Below are 15,590 nucleotides of genomic sequence, written 5' to 3'. Positions count from 1 at the left end.
TCATTTCCTGCTGGGTGGAATAAACCTCACTTCTTGAACTTGCTTGTTCCTTTGGGTTATGTGAGCAGATCTGTTGCTACAGGCAATGCATTCACAATGAGATCATTCCAGTCTACTGCTTAAAGAAGACTGAACCTTCTCCATGCTTTTTTAAATGTAATAATAAATCACTTGATTAAAGAATATACACAAAACCACCCATTTGTGTCCCCTCCTACAAAAAAAGAAACTAAGAATTGTTCAAGGTATCAGTGTTCCTTTTTTTTTTTTGCATCACACTGATATTTTTCCTAAAATGCATTTTTCTTACTGAAAGGAATGGCTGCTAATTTACAAGAACTTATTAAATATATATAAAAAATAGATAGAGAAATGCAATGTATTTAATTTAGAATTCTTTGTTCTGGGACTGGTAGCTTTTCTTAAATAGACATACTCCATCAGGACAAACACTTGCTGACCGGTATGTGCTAGAGTTCTGCTGCACATTTTCTCATTCAAACATTCTTTTCTTTCTGTTTTTCATTTTCCATTAACAACAGCAGAAGGCCCTGAAGAATTCTATTTTTTTTTCTATGGGTAATGATTTCAAGATTATTTTCTGTGCTGTATACTATATTATACCAATCTATATTGCCACCATTTAGTGATTACTTTAGTAATCTAATTCATTAATTTGCAATGCAGATTGCAAGTGATCTTGAGGATATATCTGCATATTAAATAGTTCTATAAAAAGTAATCAGTAATTTCTATCAGATAATTTTAAGTTAATATATAGTGGATAAGCAAAAAAGTTATTAACATATCACTAAGAAGACCAGGAAGAGTCCATAAAAACAAAATCAGGACGTAAATATGAAGCCACTTCCTATTCCTAATTAAAACTAATTAATCTTTTTCAATAACACAGTGACACACTTTCTTCTCATAAGCTGACAATACCCCATGAAGCCTGAGATAATTTATTCTTTGGTTGTTTGCTGGACAGAGGTCAATAATACCTCAGGGCAAACACCGTCTATAGTCAATTTCTTAAAGAATTTCAAACTGAAAAGAAAAATCTTCCTGATAGCAAAAAAAAAAAAAAAAAAAAAAAGGGCACAAATAGCACATTAAAAAAAAGAATTTGTGAGGCAGAGTATATGCATTAAAAATCCTACACAGTGTGTGTGTACAGTGCCCTTAAAGGCTCCCTGTCCCCATGAATCCAGCTGGTGGTCAGCTCTGTGTGTGCAGGGATCACTGCACAGGGCTGTGCCTCGGCCCAAGGAGCGTGCTCATACCAAGGCTTTCCCTGCAGATGCCTGAGCTTCTGCTGCCTTAGTTCTGAATGTGTTCAGTAATTTACTGCTGTTCATCGGCCCTCAGCCAGCGGGAACCAGAGGTGTAAGTGCAGGGTTGGTGTTTTCCATTACCCATTAACTCAGAGCCAGCCTTCATATAATTAGTTAACAAAAGCAATTGGAGAAATTTCTCAGGGTGCTCACTCGGCCCTTGGAAGTGCTGTACTTTTGACTCCAACTCCTTTGCTGTCTGGTTCATGGATCAGTTGGAACAATGTTCATGTGTTCTGGTGGTTTGCTGCTCTTTCAGCAGCCTGGCAATGCTGATGGCTCAGGGATAGGGGCAACTTGTTCACAGCCCCAGACAAAGGACAGATCCTGGCTCCTGAGTGCAATTCCTGCGTGTTTGAAGGGCACGCATCGAGCTATAAAGCAGCTGCTGCCTTTAAACTGCAGGAATGCCCACCAACCAGCATCCTGTTCAAGGGGAACATCCCAAACCCTGAAGTTCTCCGAGGCTGCTGGGAGGGAGCCATTGCTGTGGGGAGCAATGCAGGAGCTGTTACAAGAAGGAGCCCAAAGGTGTGCTCAGAGGTTTGAATGCACAAAGAATCTTTTCTGGCTGTGTTTGAGTATTGGCTGTAAAACAGTACTTACTGGCTTTAGACCATGATTGCTTCACGTATCTATTAACAGAACAAACGACGCCGCGCCCCGCTCGCAGAAGGGGGTGGCGCAGGCGGCGAGCGAGCCCCGAGCCCGCTCCCCGCCTCAGCCGCCGGCAGGCACAGGGCAGCGCCTCGGCCGCCGGCTGTGGTCCCTTACTGACAAGAAGGGGCAGGAGAGCGTGCTCCTTTGAAATGCCTTTATTAAAAAGTGACCAGCTCGGGTGGGGGCCCGATACGTTGCGCGCACGCCGCCGCTACTGCTTCCCGGAGTGGCACGGAGAAGGAGGAGGAGGAGGAGTGCAGCTTTGTCCGCTTTGCACGCAGGCAGAGCCGGGGATTCTATCCTCACGGGAGCGGCAGGCTTCCGAAGTCTGAGTTGTGGTTTTGGGTCCTCATTCTAGCCGACATTCTGTTAGAGTGAGAGATTAAAAGGTTCCTGCAGACACTAGAACTAGTTGCTCACCCTTTGCAGTGGCTTAGGTCCTTCAATTTCGTTGTGGCTCACTGTTTTATGTTTTTTTTTGGTGCTGGATTTGGTGTGTTTCTTCATTTGCATACTGCCTTCGATGTCACTTCCTCCTCATAGTCCCAAGTGCCATTTTCTAGGAAGCAGCAGGGGTGAGACCCAACCCGACAGGGAGTGATTTCTAACAGGGGATGAACAACAGGTAATTAACATGGAAGGAACAACAGGTAGTTAACAGGGGATGAACAACAGGCAATTGATTAATAGGCCATTAGGTAACAGTCTATAACCTTTAAGAAATAAGCAATTTCTTATTCATAACATTATCACATAAGAGTGGACCCACGACGAAGGATTGAGGCAAAGGAAAGAGGGAAGGACCCTTGCTCGAGTCTCCGAGCAGTTTCTCCCCAGCGCAGGGAGCAGCACAGGTGACACAGTATTACAGCTCGAAGGGAACGCAGAGGCAAAGGGCGTGAGGTAGAGAAAAACAGCGGCTTTTAAAGGGGGGTCTGTCCCCAGGGGTGGGGCAGCCTAACAACAAATCAAGGGTTAGATAGGAGGAGTATGGGGTGGATATATGTAAACATAAAACCAATAGGGAAGGAGAAGGGGAGAGTGCATGCTTAATATACCAGTGAGTGAAAGGAAATAGCATAACTGACAACGAAGCTTCTAGATAAATGGGTGTAGCAAATAATGACAGACAAGCTGCAGGGGCAGGATTTGGAGGATGGACAGGGAGGGATCTGGAAATAAGGGAGGTATACACCAGGATTGATATGGGGAAAGGTAGGAAAGCAGGTGGAAAACAACTTTGGGGAGAGACTATTAGGAAAACTGAACAGGGGTGAATAGGAACAAACCGTTACAATTATTTTAAACAATTTCTTAAACATAAACTTCAAAATCCCACTACCACAAACATAATCATCCCCCAAAAGACCGATAATTCACCTTTGATGAGACATGGAAAATTTCAAATGAGAAGGAAAATCCTGCTGAAACTTACAAGAAAGCATCAACTAAGGAGATTAAAGACTGTTTTGCAGCCTCCACACTTACTTAGGCTTATTGCCATGTTAACAATCTCTTGATATTTCTTAGTACTTTACAGAAAAAAAAGAAAATTGATACAAAATAAAAATTTTGTTTAACTATTGGCATTTTTGCTCAACAAATTAGAATGTGTGAAAGAAATTACAAGATAATTTAAAAATGAATATAACATTGCATCCCTTTGGCATACTTAGTAGAAAGGTCCATGCTTAAGCATTTTATTTAATAGTCTAAATATATGATGTTACAACTGTTCTTACTTCTGGTGAGTAGCATGATACACTTCATCCAAAGCTGCATTTCAGGAAGGTGGATACACAAATGAGTATGTGTGTTATCAGAGGAGCCATTTACGGAGCAGAGACTACTGGTAAATATAACAGTGTGAAAGGACTTGGACAAGAGATGTATAAAATTATTATTCAGAATTGTTTTCATTATCATAGTTCCCAGATTCATATTCTTCATCATCTTCCTCATCAGAGTTGTCATAATACTCCTGGTATTCAATGCTGTAGCTTGCGCTTCTACTGCCAGCAGTAAATGCAAATGCAGGAGACGGGGCTGCAAGATGTAATTGAATCCAGATTAAATTAGCTGAAGATAGGAACACAGAGGAAGGCATGGGTTTAGATTTGTACAGCAAGCTCAGATTTTCTGAATCCTTGTTATCTATGAAAAGGACAGGGGTTTTAGCCGACAGCTTGACCTCATACCACTGAAGGTCATGAGCAAGTTTCTATATCGAATCATGGAATCCCGGAACAGATTGGTTTGAAATGGATCTTAGACCTCATCTTGTTCCACTCCCTGCCATGGATAGGGACGCTTCCTCTAGACCAGGTTGCTCCAAGTCCCGTCCAACTTGGCTTTGGACACTTCAGGGAGGGGGCAGCCACAGCTTCTTTGAAAAACCTGTGTCAGTGCTTCACCACGCTCTGAGTAAAGAATTTCTTCCTAACATCTAATCTAAATCTTGTCTATTTTAGTTTAAAACTATTCTCCCTTGTCCAACCACTATCTGCCTTTATAAAAGTCCCTCTCCCTCTCTCTAGTACTCCCCCTTTAGGGATTGGAAAGGTGCTGGGATCTCTCCAGAGCCTTCTCTTCCCCAGGCTTAACACCAGCAGCTTGCTCAGCCTGTCTCTAGAGCAGAGGTGCTCCAGCACTTGGAGCATCTCCATGGCCTTCTCTGGACCCACTCTAACAGGTCCACATCTTTCCTGTGCTGAGGACATGTTGAAAATGCATTTAATTCCTAATACCAATAAACTATGGTATCAGTCTTCTGCAACTCCTGTGCATCTGCAAATATTCCCAGACAAAATAAAGCTTTGAAAGTGACTTATAGAAACTGGACAAGTGACAAACTCCCCTAGACCAGGAGGTAAATATGACGATGCATCTTTATCCTGAATTTGCCAGGAAAAAGAGTTCTCCATGGAGGAAGAAGGTTATTGTTCTGCAGGACTGGGCCCAAAGCAAACCAATAGCAAAGCTATTTCTTACATCTTTTGAACCACTCTCATTAAGGAACAACTGTTTGCTTCCTAATTTTATGAAAAATAAACAGCTAAGCAAACCTGCCATGATTCAAAGACTCCCTCAGTTACCCTAGATGTTGTTCTGGGTCCTGCTAACATTAAAGGACTTCTCTGGGATAAGGACAGTGGAATAATGTGTCTTAGCTGTATGGCTCCAATCCACAGCTTTCTGTTTTCTGGAAGCCGGTATAATTTGCAGCAAAATATTACTATATAAATCGTTAGGGGATAAAGTAAAATAAAAGCACAGAGAAGAGTGAAAATATGGGCAGTTTTGGATAATTTCTCCTATACTTCATTTTCATTCCAACAACCCCATCCTTTGCATCCTGCTTGTATGCATTTTTATTTTTTTTACATCCAAATAAAAAAAATTACCATCAATGACTTTCAATCTTGCAGAGGCATATGTTGCACCATGCTTATTTTTGGTGTGGCAGATATAAATGCCTTCATCTGATTTTTTGAGGCCTTGAATCTGCAGCCAGCCTGTCACACCATACTTCTGAGGCCCACCTCTTGCCTTGGAGAAGAAAAGAAATGGTTGAAATTAAGTAGCTAGGAGTCCCTATGATATTTCTCAAAATAATTGTGGATTGATTAAATATCATTACAGCTTTTGCTCTTTTTTTTTAATGCCATCATGCTTTGATTCTGCTTATTGTTGCTGCCTTGTGTTTTACCTTCTTGCTGCTCTGCACCTCTGAGTTCATGCTTCCCCATCTCTGCTCTTTCACCTTCACTACCCTGCACGGTGCTCACCTTCCTGCTCCTCTTCACGCCACTCTTCCCCGTGCTTCTTCTGTCCCTGTCCCAGAACCAGTTGCTGCTTCTTCAAAGCATTCCACCTATGCTCAAGCTCAGGATGAGATGGGAAGTGAGTCTGGGGGAGTTGTTAGGGCCAAGGGGGCCTGCCCAAGCTGACACTCAGCAGCCAGGTTTTATGGGTTGGCACGACATTCCATGGGCACTTTCACACTTCATGACAGTTTCAGCTGGCTTGGAGTAAAGCCTCCTAAAGAGGCATAAGTGGTACCCTGGCTGTTGTTCCTTCTGCTGGGACTGCCGAAGCACTGACAGAAATCATCATTCTTTGCATAGTCACAGGGCCCCTACTGAGAATCTATTTATTGCAACAGTGTTGTGTTCTGTAGGAGGAATTCACAGATTAACCACCCTGCTCCTGCTCCCAAACTTTATGCAAAGGTAAATTCAAGTTTTACCTGAACGGACACATGGGTGTCATCTCCTGGCAGAAACATTTTGTTCCCCTTTTTTTTCCATTCAAGCTGTGGCATAGGATAGGCTGACACCTCACAGCCAAAAATGACATCATTGCCAGTGTAATTCTGGGCATCCTGAGGTGGCATAGAAATAACAGGAGCTGCAAAGAACCAACAGGGTGCTTTAGGAAACAGTACACAAAGAATACAAACACAAAAGGTTTGTTAACATTAATCCCTGCTTTACAGGATACCATCAGATTGTGTTTACCTTTTGGGTCTCACACAGTGTGAAGAGCCACGTGATTGTAAGCATCTTTTAAAGCTCAGAAAACCTTGTGTCTGTACTTTCTAAAAAATGCTTAGGCAGGTCTGGTTTCCCCCTTGCAGGTGATCGTGGAACCCAAGCTGAAATCGAGGGCTTAATTTTGCCCCATGAGCTGTCATTGTGGACCAGGCTCGGGCCCCCCCAGCAGAGCCGCCAGCGCCCGACCTGGGCTTCAGAGGAAACCACAGGAAATTCTGCAGCACATGAGTCACAGAGCGATTTGATTGTGTGACAGCTCTGAATGTGTCACATTTTGGTTAGCTGAAAGCCAAAACACTGCTGTTGCTGGCGTTTTCTGAGTACATCATTGCCTTGAAGCTGCTAAACATTGTCAAGCACTATTACCCACGGAAGTCACAAGTTACAACAGCATTAATGAATTTTACATTTATCCTCAATTGCTACTGATGTCATCCAATATTGGTGTTAGGAATGAAAAAGGATTTTTCATTCAATTATTTCTGTAAGGTTTCATGTAATGCTTATTATACCTGTTACATTTCCACTTGTTTCCTCATGTTCTCGCACTGTCACCCCCTGCAGCGTTTATTGATTGCCTCGGAATTCTGCTTTTTCCCTTTTCCCGAAGCAAAAGCTGCCGGCAGCCACGAGAGGGAGCCAGCCCGGGGCTTGGAGGCACCGGAACCACAACCCATCCCCGGTGTCTCCCCACCTGATCGCGGGCACATCCATCCCCCTGTGGCCGTGTGAACGTCTGCTCATCTCCCGTCTTAGCAGGGGCTGAGGATGTCCGGCGCCAGAGACAAAACAGTGGATTTACTGTCAGCACAGATTTCCTGTGTTGGAGATCTCTGCTTTTTTTTCCCCTGGTCTATTTGTCGACAACAAAAAATGTTTTGCCTTCAAAAACTTTTTTTTTTTTTTTTTTTAATAGACCAGTGCACAAAAAGGAATGCATTTTCTGGGTGATTTGGTTTGTATTGACTTTTTTTTTCCACACATCCCAGATGCTTGAAAATAGAAACTTCAAGTAAATAATTAATATATTTTTACTTGCAATATTTTAATCAGTACCTAGGTGCACCACTTATTCTTTGGCATTTGAAACTAACAACCTGTTCAATGTTTTCAAGCAACAATTTATAACACATTTGTCAATTTTTCAGTATTAGTGTGTGTGCAGAAAATATTAATTGCATCCTGATTAAAATTAATTGCAAACAAATTATACAGAAAACTATCAATATCCCCATTTATAAATGCCTCATTAAACAATCTTACTACTCTCTAAACGTAAGGGTTTTCAAACTAGGAAACTTAAGTCCTTAAATGCTTTTTCTTTCATGAGAACTGTATATTCAGAATTTATTATTTCAAAAATCTGTATTCAAATCAGCATTAACTGAATATCTTGGATGAGATTTATTTTTTTTTTTTTTTTGCCTATGAACTGATCACAGAGGGTCTGATATTAAAATATACTTTTAAATCTTAAAATTAATTGAAACCACACTCCTTTTAATAATATATCCACTATAGTTAAGCCTAAAATGTACAAAAGGAACCAAAAGGCTACACTGACTCACAGGAGTTGTTAAAATTGTTCCCACATAGAGACAGTGTAAAAAACTTTTAAAATAGGCAGATGTTGCCTGTTGAGTATTTTTGTTGTGCTGCTAACTCAGGTGTCCTGTGGATCCCCTGCCAGCACTGACATGTGGCCAAGGACTGGGTCCTGCCTGTGTCACTGTCCCCCAGCCATGTCTCAGCCACCCACAGGAACACATCTGGAGTCTGGAGTACACAAAGGTCTGAATTACAAATCCACATTACAGCTGTCCAGCACTGCCTACCATGCACTAGGATAATTCCACACTAGAAATACCCCTCTTTCCATTAACTGTGAGGAGAATACAGCAGACAGATGGGAAATGTCTGGCCTTGGTCCCAGTCCTGTAGCTGAGTCCAGGGCTGGCCAGGACTGGCATCACCTGAGACCAAACTCACAGCAAGCAGCAGTTCTGATCTAACCAAACTGCCCTTTCTGAATGTCAACACATCACCAGTATTTTCACTGTCCACTCAAACTTCAGAAATAAAATACTACAACCTCACGATATTATTTTGCTGTGTTTTGTGGAAGAAAATTAAAGTAACATTCTGCAATTTAAACAGAAGTTTATAGACTTTATTTTTGAGTGTTTCAGGTTTTGTGTTCAGATGAATTCTCCCATGATATCTGTGTGTATTTTGTTTGCATAACTGATTAGAAACAGAGCTGTACTGTTATGATAACATGTCATTTTGATTCCTGGAGTAGATAAATTTTTGTTGATAGCTAAGGAAAGTGTTCTGGTGTCCTGGCGTCCAGAGCTGAATGGGCAGGAGCTGCTTTTTTCCTTTTACAGTCCCAATCAGTCATGAATTATCCCTCTGTGTTATAGAAGATGTAAACCAGAAGCCAGGCAAAATCAAAATACTGTTTTACCTTTTACAATCAACCTGACATCTCTCCAGACCAATTAATTACATAATGAATAGGATATTTTTTCTCATATTGTATATTATTAATTTTTGCTAATCTATGTCTGATAAGATGGAAATGGCAGAAATTTTTGTGGCTTATTTGTTTTTACTCCAAAATTTACATTTAAAATAAATAATGTGACACAGCTAAATATAAAGAGAATCACTGCTATATTGTTCTGTTAGTTCATTAAATTATCAATGAGAAATGTTTGAAAGTGAATGGGGATGGTTTAAGTGTGGAGAATCTGTATATAATCAATGTACTTAGTAACCTTGGTAAATTATTAGATAAACTGATCAAAACTAGTTTTCAGGAAAAGAAATAATTTTCCATGTTTCTTTAGCGAGCTAGGCCTTTTTTCTTCTCCTTTTTCTAGCAAGAGAAGAAAGATGAAAGGCTGTACTCCTCTGATGAAAGGAGTTTATTGTTATTTATTTATTCATTGGTTGCTGTATACAATTAGTCCATTTGGCATCAAGAGGAAACAGCAGATGCTTTGAAGGAGAAAAAAACAAAACAAAGTACTTTGAGCTGAGTGAAGGTTATATTTATAGCTTGGTACCAAAACCTCACAGTGCTCAGTGTTTTTTTCGCATGCAAATTACCGTCAGGACAGCCCGTGCTGCAGCCTTTGCTGTTCTCAGAGCCAGCTTTCTGCTGCCTTTTGTCACCAGCTGCCCCCGGAGCGGCCGGGATGGAGAGCGGTGCCCTCCCGGCCCGGGCTGGGCTGGGCTGGGGGCTGGGGGCTCCCGGGACAGCTGCGCCCGTGGCGGCCCCTCTGAACCCGCTGCAGCCCCTCCGAACCCCGCCGTGCCCGCTGCAGCCCCTGTGCAGCCCCTCCGAGCCCCGGGCTCCTGCCGGGCTCAAAAGCTTCCGAGCCAGCGTGGGGAGCGGCAGCTCGGTGACAGGAGAAGGGAATCTGTGACCCCGGTCGCTGCCGGCCCAGCACCCTGCCCAGCGCGGGAATGCTCCAGCTGGGCGCTTTCCTCAGCCACAGCCTACTCCTTAACTAAGCTGCGCAGCAGTGACACAGCTGTGAACTTTCCGCAGGCTTCTGTGCAATTCAGTAAGCTGAGCGGTTAGGATAATTCTCTGCATTCCTGGAGAGAGGCTCCAGCTTTTCTGGGGAGCCAGGGAAGCAGTGGGAAAGCGCTGGGGGTGATGTCTGCATGCAGAGCAGAGCAGCCAAGATCCTCCTGCTGGAGGAGCAGCAGTGCGATGCGCCTTGGGGGCTACTGCGGGCTGCTGGATGACACCAGCAATTAAAAATGGTAGTACTTCTAAATTAAAAAAGGTCTCTTGTACGCGGCCAGTTCTGTTAAATTAGTTAGCGGGACCACTGCTTTAAGCCTGTGTGCCTGAGCAGCTGCCACTGCTGCAAAGTTACCGGCACTCGCTAAGGGAGTGGCACTTCTGGCCAAAATCTTGCTGGAGGAGTTATGCCACAAGAACTATTGCTACTGAGTCCCAAACAAAGACTCCTTCCCAAACTAACAGACTTTCAGTTGTACTGCAAGCTGGCGTGCATGTCCCTTTCCTGACAAGCCTCATTTCCTAGGTTAATACCCTGATAGCAAATAAAGGATTCTCTAATAGATCCTTCTCTTGCAGCTAAAGAAAGAGGAAAGAAGCTTGATATTGTTCAGCATTTTTTTTTTTTCAATATCCTTTGTTCATTCAATATAAAACCACAGCATACAGTCTAAGACTGCTAGAGAAAAGCAGGTGAAATATACTGGAGTTACTCACATATGTAGTCCTTTGCCAGAGCAGCAATTTCAGTTTCCTGGAGCTGTGACCCATTTGTGACCCACAGACCTCTTCTACTTACTTGATTTCAGAAAATATTTATTAACTTAAAAACCCACAGTAGTTTCTCATTTAGAAACAAACAAAAGCCTCTTAATATTTTCATTTTATAGTCATGTCTTATGTGATAGATGCCCAGGAGTAATGACTTACAGTACTACAAAGAAAGGGAACAGCATATGAGCAGGGAGCAGGAGTCCCCTGTACGCCCATCTAAGAATCCTTCCACTAACAATGATCAGAGACAACTGTGCACTTTAAGAGCTCTTTAGGGAAATTGTTTCAGCTTGATTCTATTCTACTGTTTGGATTTCTCTTTCATGGGTTAGCTAGATTTTACAATAATTCTGAATTGGATTGTTTTGGACCTTTTTGGTAAAAAGAACAGAGCTGTTAATTAAACTGTATCTTCTATTGCCCCTGTTTCACTGCTTACCATGTATCCTCACAGGTGGATACACACATGCACACGTGTACCTGTGTGTGTATATGTATATACACAGCATATATATATATATAAAATGAGATCTGCTTTACTATCACCACTTTAAAATTCAGTCCTGTTACAATAACAATCATTTGCCCATTCATCTCAGACTATCCTATCTGTTTACCGATTCTCAACTCCACATACCACTTCTGTAGATAAAAAATCCTACTCTGATTATAGCAATCATACTCTGATTATTCAGAACAGACCCAGGCTGTAGACTGATGCATTTTTAGCTACCATGAGATCTAATCCACTAGTCTAATAGAGATGTTTATAACAGACAAGATTAAGTATCAGATGTTGAAACACATGTTTAACACAAAGTAGCATTGTAACAGAATAATGATAATTGTAACAAAAACACAGTATTTGTTCAATGAATTAAGGCTAGAGTAGCTAGTAACACATCTGAAGATAAGAATCAGCTCTTTTTTTCAGTTTGGAAGTGCCTCTGTACACATTACCTGATTCACATGGCCCTTTATGTTTCATGCTGATATTTCTTTTCGCAGCATAATCCTTGTTGAACTGACAGATGTTGTCGTAGGTTTTCCCATCAGGTCCACAGATGCTTTCTTGAGATTTGCACACACACTGGGGTTCAGGGACTTCCCCAAATTTTGCTTCATCAGCATCCAACCTGCACTCGAGGTGATCCCCACATTGCCCATAAAAATGATTGCCCTGGTCCAAGTCACAGATCTGACCTTCCACGTTCCCACATTCCAGACAGCAGCCACAGCGATCCAGCACAGCCCCGGCTGGACAGTCCTTGGGCTCAGAGCAGAGTGCCAAATCACATTTTCCACAACTATCTCCTTCCCTTAGCAGCCTCCACCAGCCTCGGTGGTACAAGGCAGGGAAACTCTGTGAAACCTGTACCAGTGCTACCAGCACTGCTGTAACCATCCGGTACTTCATCTCGAGAGTGTAACAAAAAGCAGAAAAGGTCCTTGGAGTAAAGCCAGGGAGAGGGAAAAAAAGCAAACCAAAATAAAAGCAAGCTAGTGAGAGAAAAACATCACAATCCTGGTTTTGTTTTAGAATATAAGCTGTACTCTGAACACAGGCTTTAAGAAAAAATTAGTATCAGATTCCTAATCTGGAACTGATAATAAAAATGCATCAAAACCCAGCAGCTTTTCCCTAATGCAGTTTGGAATGTAAGTACTGCTTGCACAGAGACCAAACTGCCCCTTCTGACAGCTGAGTTGAGCTCTCTGAAAAGCTGTTTGCTCCATGTCTCATTGAGCCAAATTTGCAAAGCCTTGCATTACTGGAACATTACATTGCAGCTATTGTGGAAAGGGGAACAGGGAAAAGGAGTGTAAAATGAAAAAAAAGTCACTGCTATGAGTGGCCCTCCCCTACATCAGGCAAAATAGATGTTCACAAAAAGATAAGTATGTGTACAAAGTAGCACCCAAAAACCCAGCACCCTGGGGCTTAGCCAATACTCTAGAGACTAGAGCTTGGTGCAACACCATATGTGATCCATTCCTGAACACAGCCAGGGGCTCTGAATTAACACTTTATTTACAGGCTCTATACAAGCAAGTGGCAATCCAAGACAGCTGGAATTGACTTTAAATTCTCAGGTTTATGAAAGTTGCATTAAAGGACCCATTGTTTGTCTCTCCATATATTTTCTGTTGAGTGTTTATGGGTATTTGTGCTTTGCAACACAAAATAATGTGGTCCATGTTTGGCTCGAAGAACACAAGCAAACATGAGCAACCTGCCACAGCTTCAGAAGGAGATTCTGCTGAAGTATTAGATGCTGTGCTCATCCTTTCAAAGCACTTCTTTGCCTTAGTTTCTTAAGACGTGCTTACACTGCAGGTTATGAAGGAAGATGAAAGAGGTAGCTTGGATTTCTTTCCATGCTTTTTCTGTGTCTATATGGCTGCCAGTTCAGGGAGATGGCTTTGCAGGTCGTTTCTCACCAGGTGTTGCACTGTTCTTTCTCCATCTCAGGATTTAGGCATGCACCCTATCTCCTGGCAGAAATCTCCCTTCCTTTGCCCTGCTGCTGATATTTTGTAGCCCACAGGTTGCTGTTACCATTATTCAAACCACGGGCAGCTCACCAGCAATTCATCTTCCTGGCTGTGGGGGTGGAAGTGAAGCACCATGGACATGCAGCCCTGCAAGCACGGCTCAATGCCATGGGTCAAGGATCACCACTACCTACAAAGGAAATATCTGTGGGTGTTAGCTTAAAATAGTCCTACGCACATCACAGTTTGAAGACAAACACATAAAATTAGAACACTGTTAACAAGCTGAAATAAAAGAGAAGTCATGCTGCTTGTGCCTACTTTTCTTTAAATCTTCCACAAGCAGCTTTTCCTCCTCTTTTTTTTTCTTTTTTTTTTTTTTTTTTTTTTTTTTTTTTTTTTTGTTGATGGTGTGTAAATCCTTGCATAAGCTCAGTGAAGGATGCATTTTGTTGTACCAGCCTTCCGCCTTGCATCCTCTGACTGCATTCACAAAGGCAAATCTTTTGAGGTCATAAATTTACTTTTCATCCCAAACATTTCCACGGCTTTTTCTAAATTCAGCTCCCATACCTTCTGCACCATTTGAGATTACCTCTTCCTTTGAGTTAAACAGCAGGCTGCTTCAAAATCACTTCCTTCTGCTGAACAGCACAAAATGCAATTTCCCCCAGCCTACACAGATAATGCTTCTCAAAGCCAGCCTGGAGACACCTGCAGGGCACTGAGTTTTTTCCTCTGATCACTGGGATAATTCATATTCTGTATGTGCAAGTTTTTGCTTTGAACTCTGAATGAGACTGTAAACAAGTAAATTATGTGTGTAATTGATGCTTTTAACATTGAGATTCAGGAAAAAAAGTAACCTCAATTTAATGGGAAATTGATTATTTTGTCTTGTTTGATGTGTTTTATTTCACATTTCTTTATCAAGTCCTAATTGGACATTTAGTTTTGCATTATAGGGTCTAGTCATCACAGTCTATCTCATTATCTGTCTGTACAGCTGTAGGGGATGAGTGCCTATAGGACAAGGATTTGCTAAGGCTCATATGAAGTAAAGGAATGTTTATAGGGGTGAAGCCATATGTGCAAATTGGAGCCAAAGCAGGAAGGAGCTGCAGACCAGCAACACCCCTGGTAAGGGTGAGGTTTATCTGGCATCTCTCAGGAAACCTGGGATCTTAGGGCTGAAAAACAGTGAGTGTATTGCAAGGAAGTACCTCCTGTGAGCTAGCACAGAGGAAACCCATTATAGATATCCTAGAAAGCATTTTTGGCATTTACCTGACTCATGTAATCTGAATTCTTGGTAGGTTCAGACTCTGAATTAAGAACTGGAAGTGCCTGCAGTCTCATTTGAACAGCTGCCACCTGGCAGATGATCTGCAGCTGAGGGTTACTTGGTCACAGATTCCTGAGATCACCTGGAACAAATTGAGGTTAAAGCACTGTAATATGACATGGAGAAATGGCCTGGTAAATCTTTGAATGTTTTTCATTATCAAGCCAGCTCTGACAAGCTGAGGAGAACTCCCCATACTGGGTGGATGTGTGGCAGTCAGAGCAGAGGAGGGGGAGGGAGAGAGAGCAGGTTGAACAGCTGGGTTTGAAGAGGCACATTAACAGTATAGTCCCATCTGCTTCAGGAATAAAACATGCATTATTTCAGGATGTCTCTAATCCCTGAAGCTTGCTTTGGTAGGGAAAAGTGTTGATTTTCAGCACAAACCTTGAATAAACCCTAAGTATATCCCAGAAGGAAACACAAGCAGCAGTGGATGAATGTCACCACTGGAGCTGCAGGACAACCAGGACCGCACCCTGTGCTTTGAGCCAGCAGCCCCCAGGTACTGCCTGCAGGGCAAGGGCACTGGAAGCTCATAGTCCCAGCGAGGGCAGTAGTCTGCAGTGATGGGGAGCTGGCTGTCATCAGCTGGGAAATGACACCTTGGAGAATCATGTCCTGAGCAGGGAGGTGGAGCAGCATTCATGTGCCCTGATCTCAGCAGGAAGGGCTGTGTTGGCTGTGCAGCAATTTCCCCAGCTTTTCCCCAGTATTTCCATATGGCATGATCAGTGCATGTGGAAACACAGGTTGGATGATGGGCAGGGAGGGGACACGGCAAAGCAGCCCAGGGCTGTATTACGCTCAGCTTCGGATTTGTATCACATTGCTCTGGTTTGTATCATAATAGGTAAGGTATGTGGCTGCTGCAATTT

The 15,590-nt window shown here is 42.5% G+C and overlaps 1 protein-coding gene across 1 annotated transcript; it reads right to left on the bottom strand.

The window, feature by feature from the left end:
- Positions 1-2,293: 2,293 nt before the first annotated feature.
- LOC128814869 (kazal-type serine protease inhibitor domain-containing protein 1-like) lies at positions 2,294-12,749 on the bottom strand. The gene is made up of 4 exons (XM_053991160.1): positions 11,832-12,749; positions 6,247-6,407; positions 5,402-5,546; positions 2,294-4,043 (listed from the first exon to the last, which is right to left on the bottom strand). The coding sequence occupies exons 1-4, from the start codon at positions 12,286-12,288 to the stop codon at positions 3,898-3,900; spliced, it is 909 nt and encodes a 302-aa protein (XP_053847135.1). The 5' UTR covers positions 12,289-12,749; the 3' UTR covers positions 2,294-3,897.
- Between the last annotated feature and the right edge of the window lie 2,841 nt (positions 12,750-15,590).

The sequence above is a fragment of the Vidua macroura genome, chromosome 15 (genome assembly GCF_024509145.1).
Source record: "Vidua macroura isolate BioBank_ID:100142 chromosome 15, ASM2450914v1, whole genome shotgun sequence".
NCBI classification, from domain to species: Eukaryota; Metazoa; Chordata; class Aves; order Passeriformes; family Viduidae; genus Vidua; species Vidua macroura.
Note: the sequence above shows the minus strand (reverse complement) of the source record. Positions and strands in the feature narration are given on the sequence as shown.

Excerpts from the sequence above, each read along its gene's own strand:
- LOC128814869 (XM_053991160.1), bottom strand. The coding sequence starts at position 12,288 with ATGAAGTACCGGATGGTTACAGCAGTGCTGGTAGCACTGGTACAGGTT. Across the intron at positions 6,408-11,831 it reads TAAAGGGCCATGTGAATCAG|CTCCTGTTATTTCTATGCCA; the intron begins GTAATGTGTACA and ends GGTTCTTTGCAG. Across the intron at positions 5,547-6,246 it reads ACACCCATGTGTCCGTTCAG|GCAAGAGGTGGGCCTCAGAA; the intron begins GTAAAACTTGAA and ends TTCTTCTCCAAG.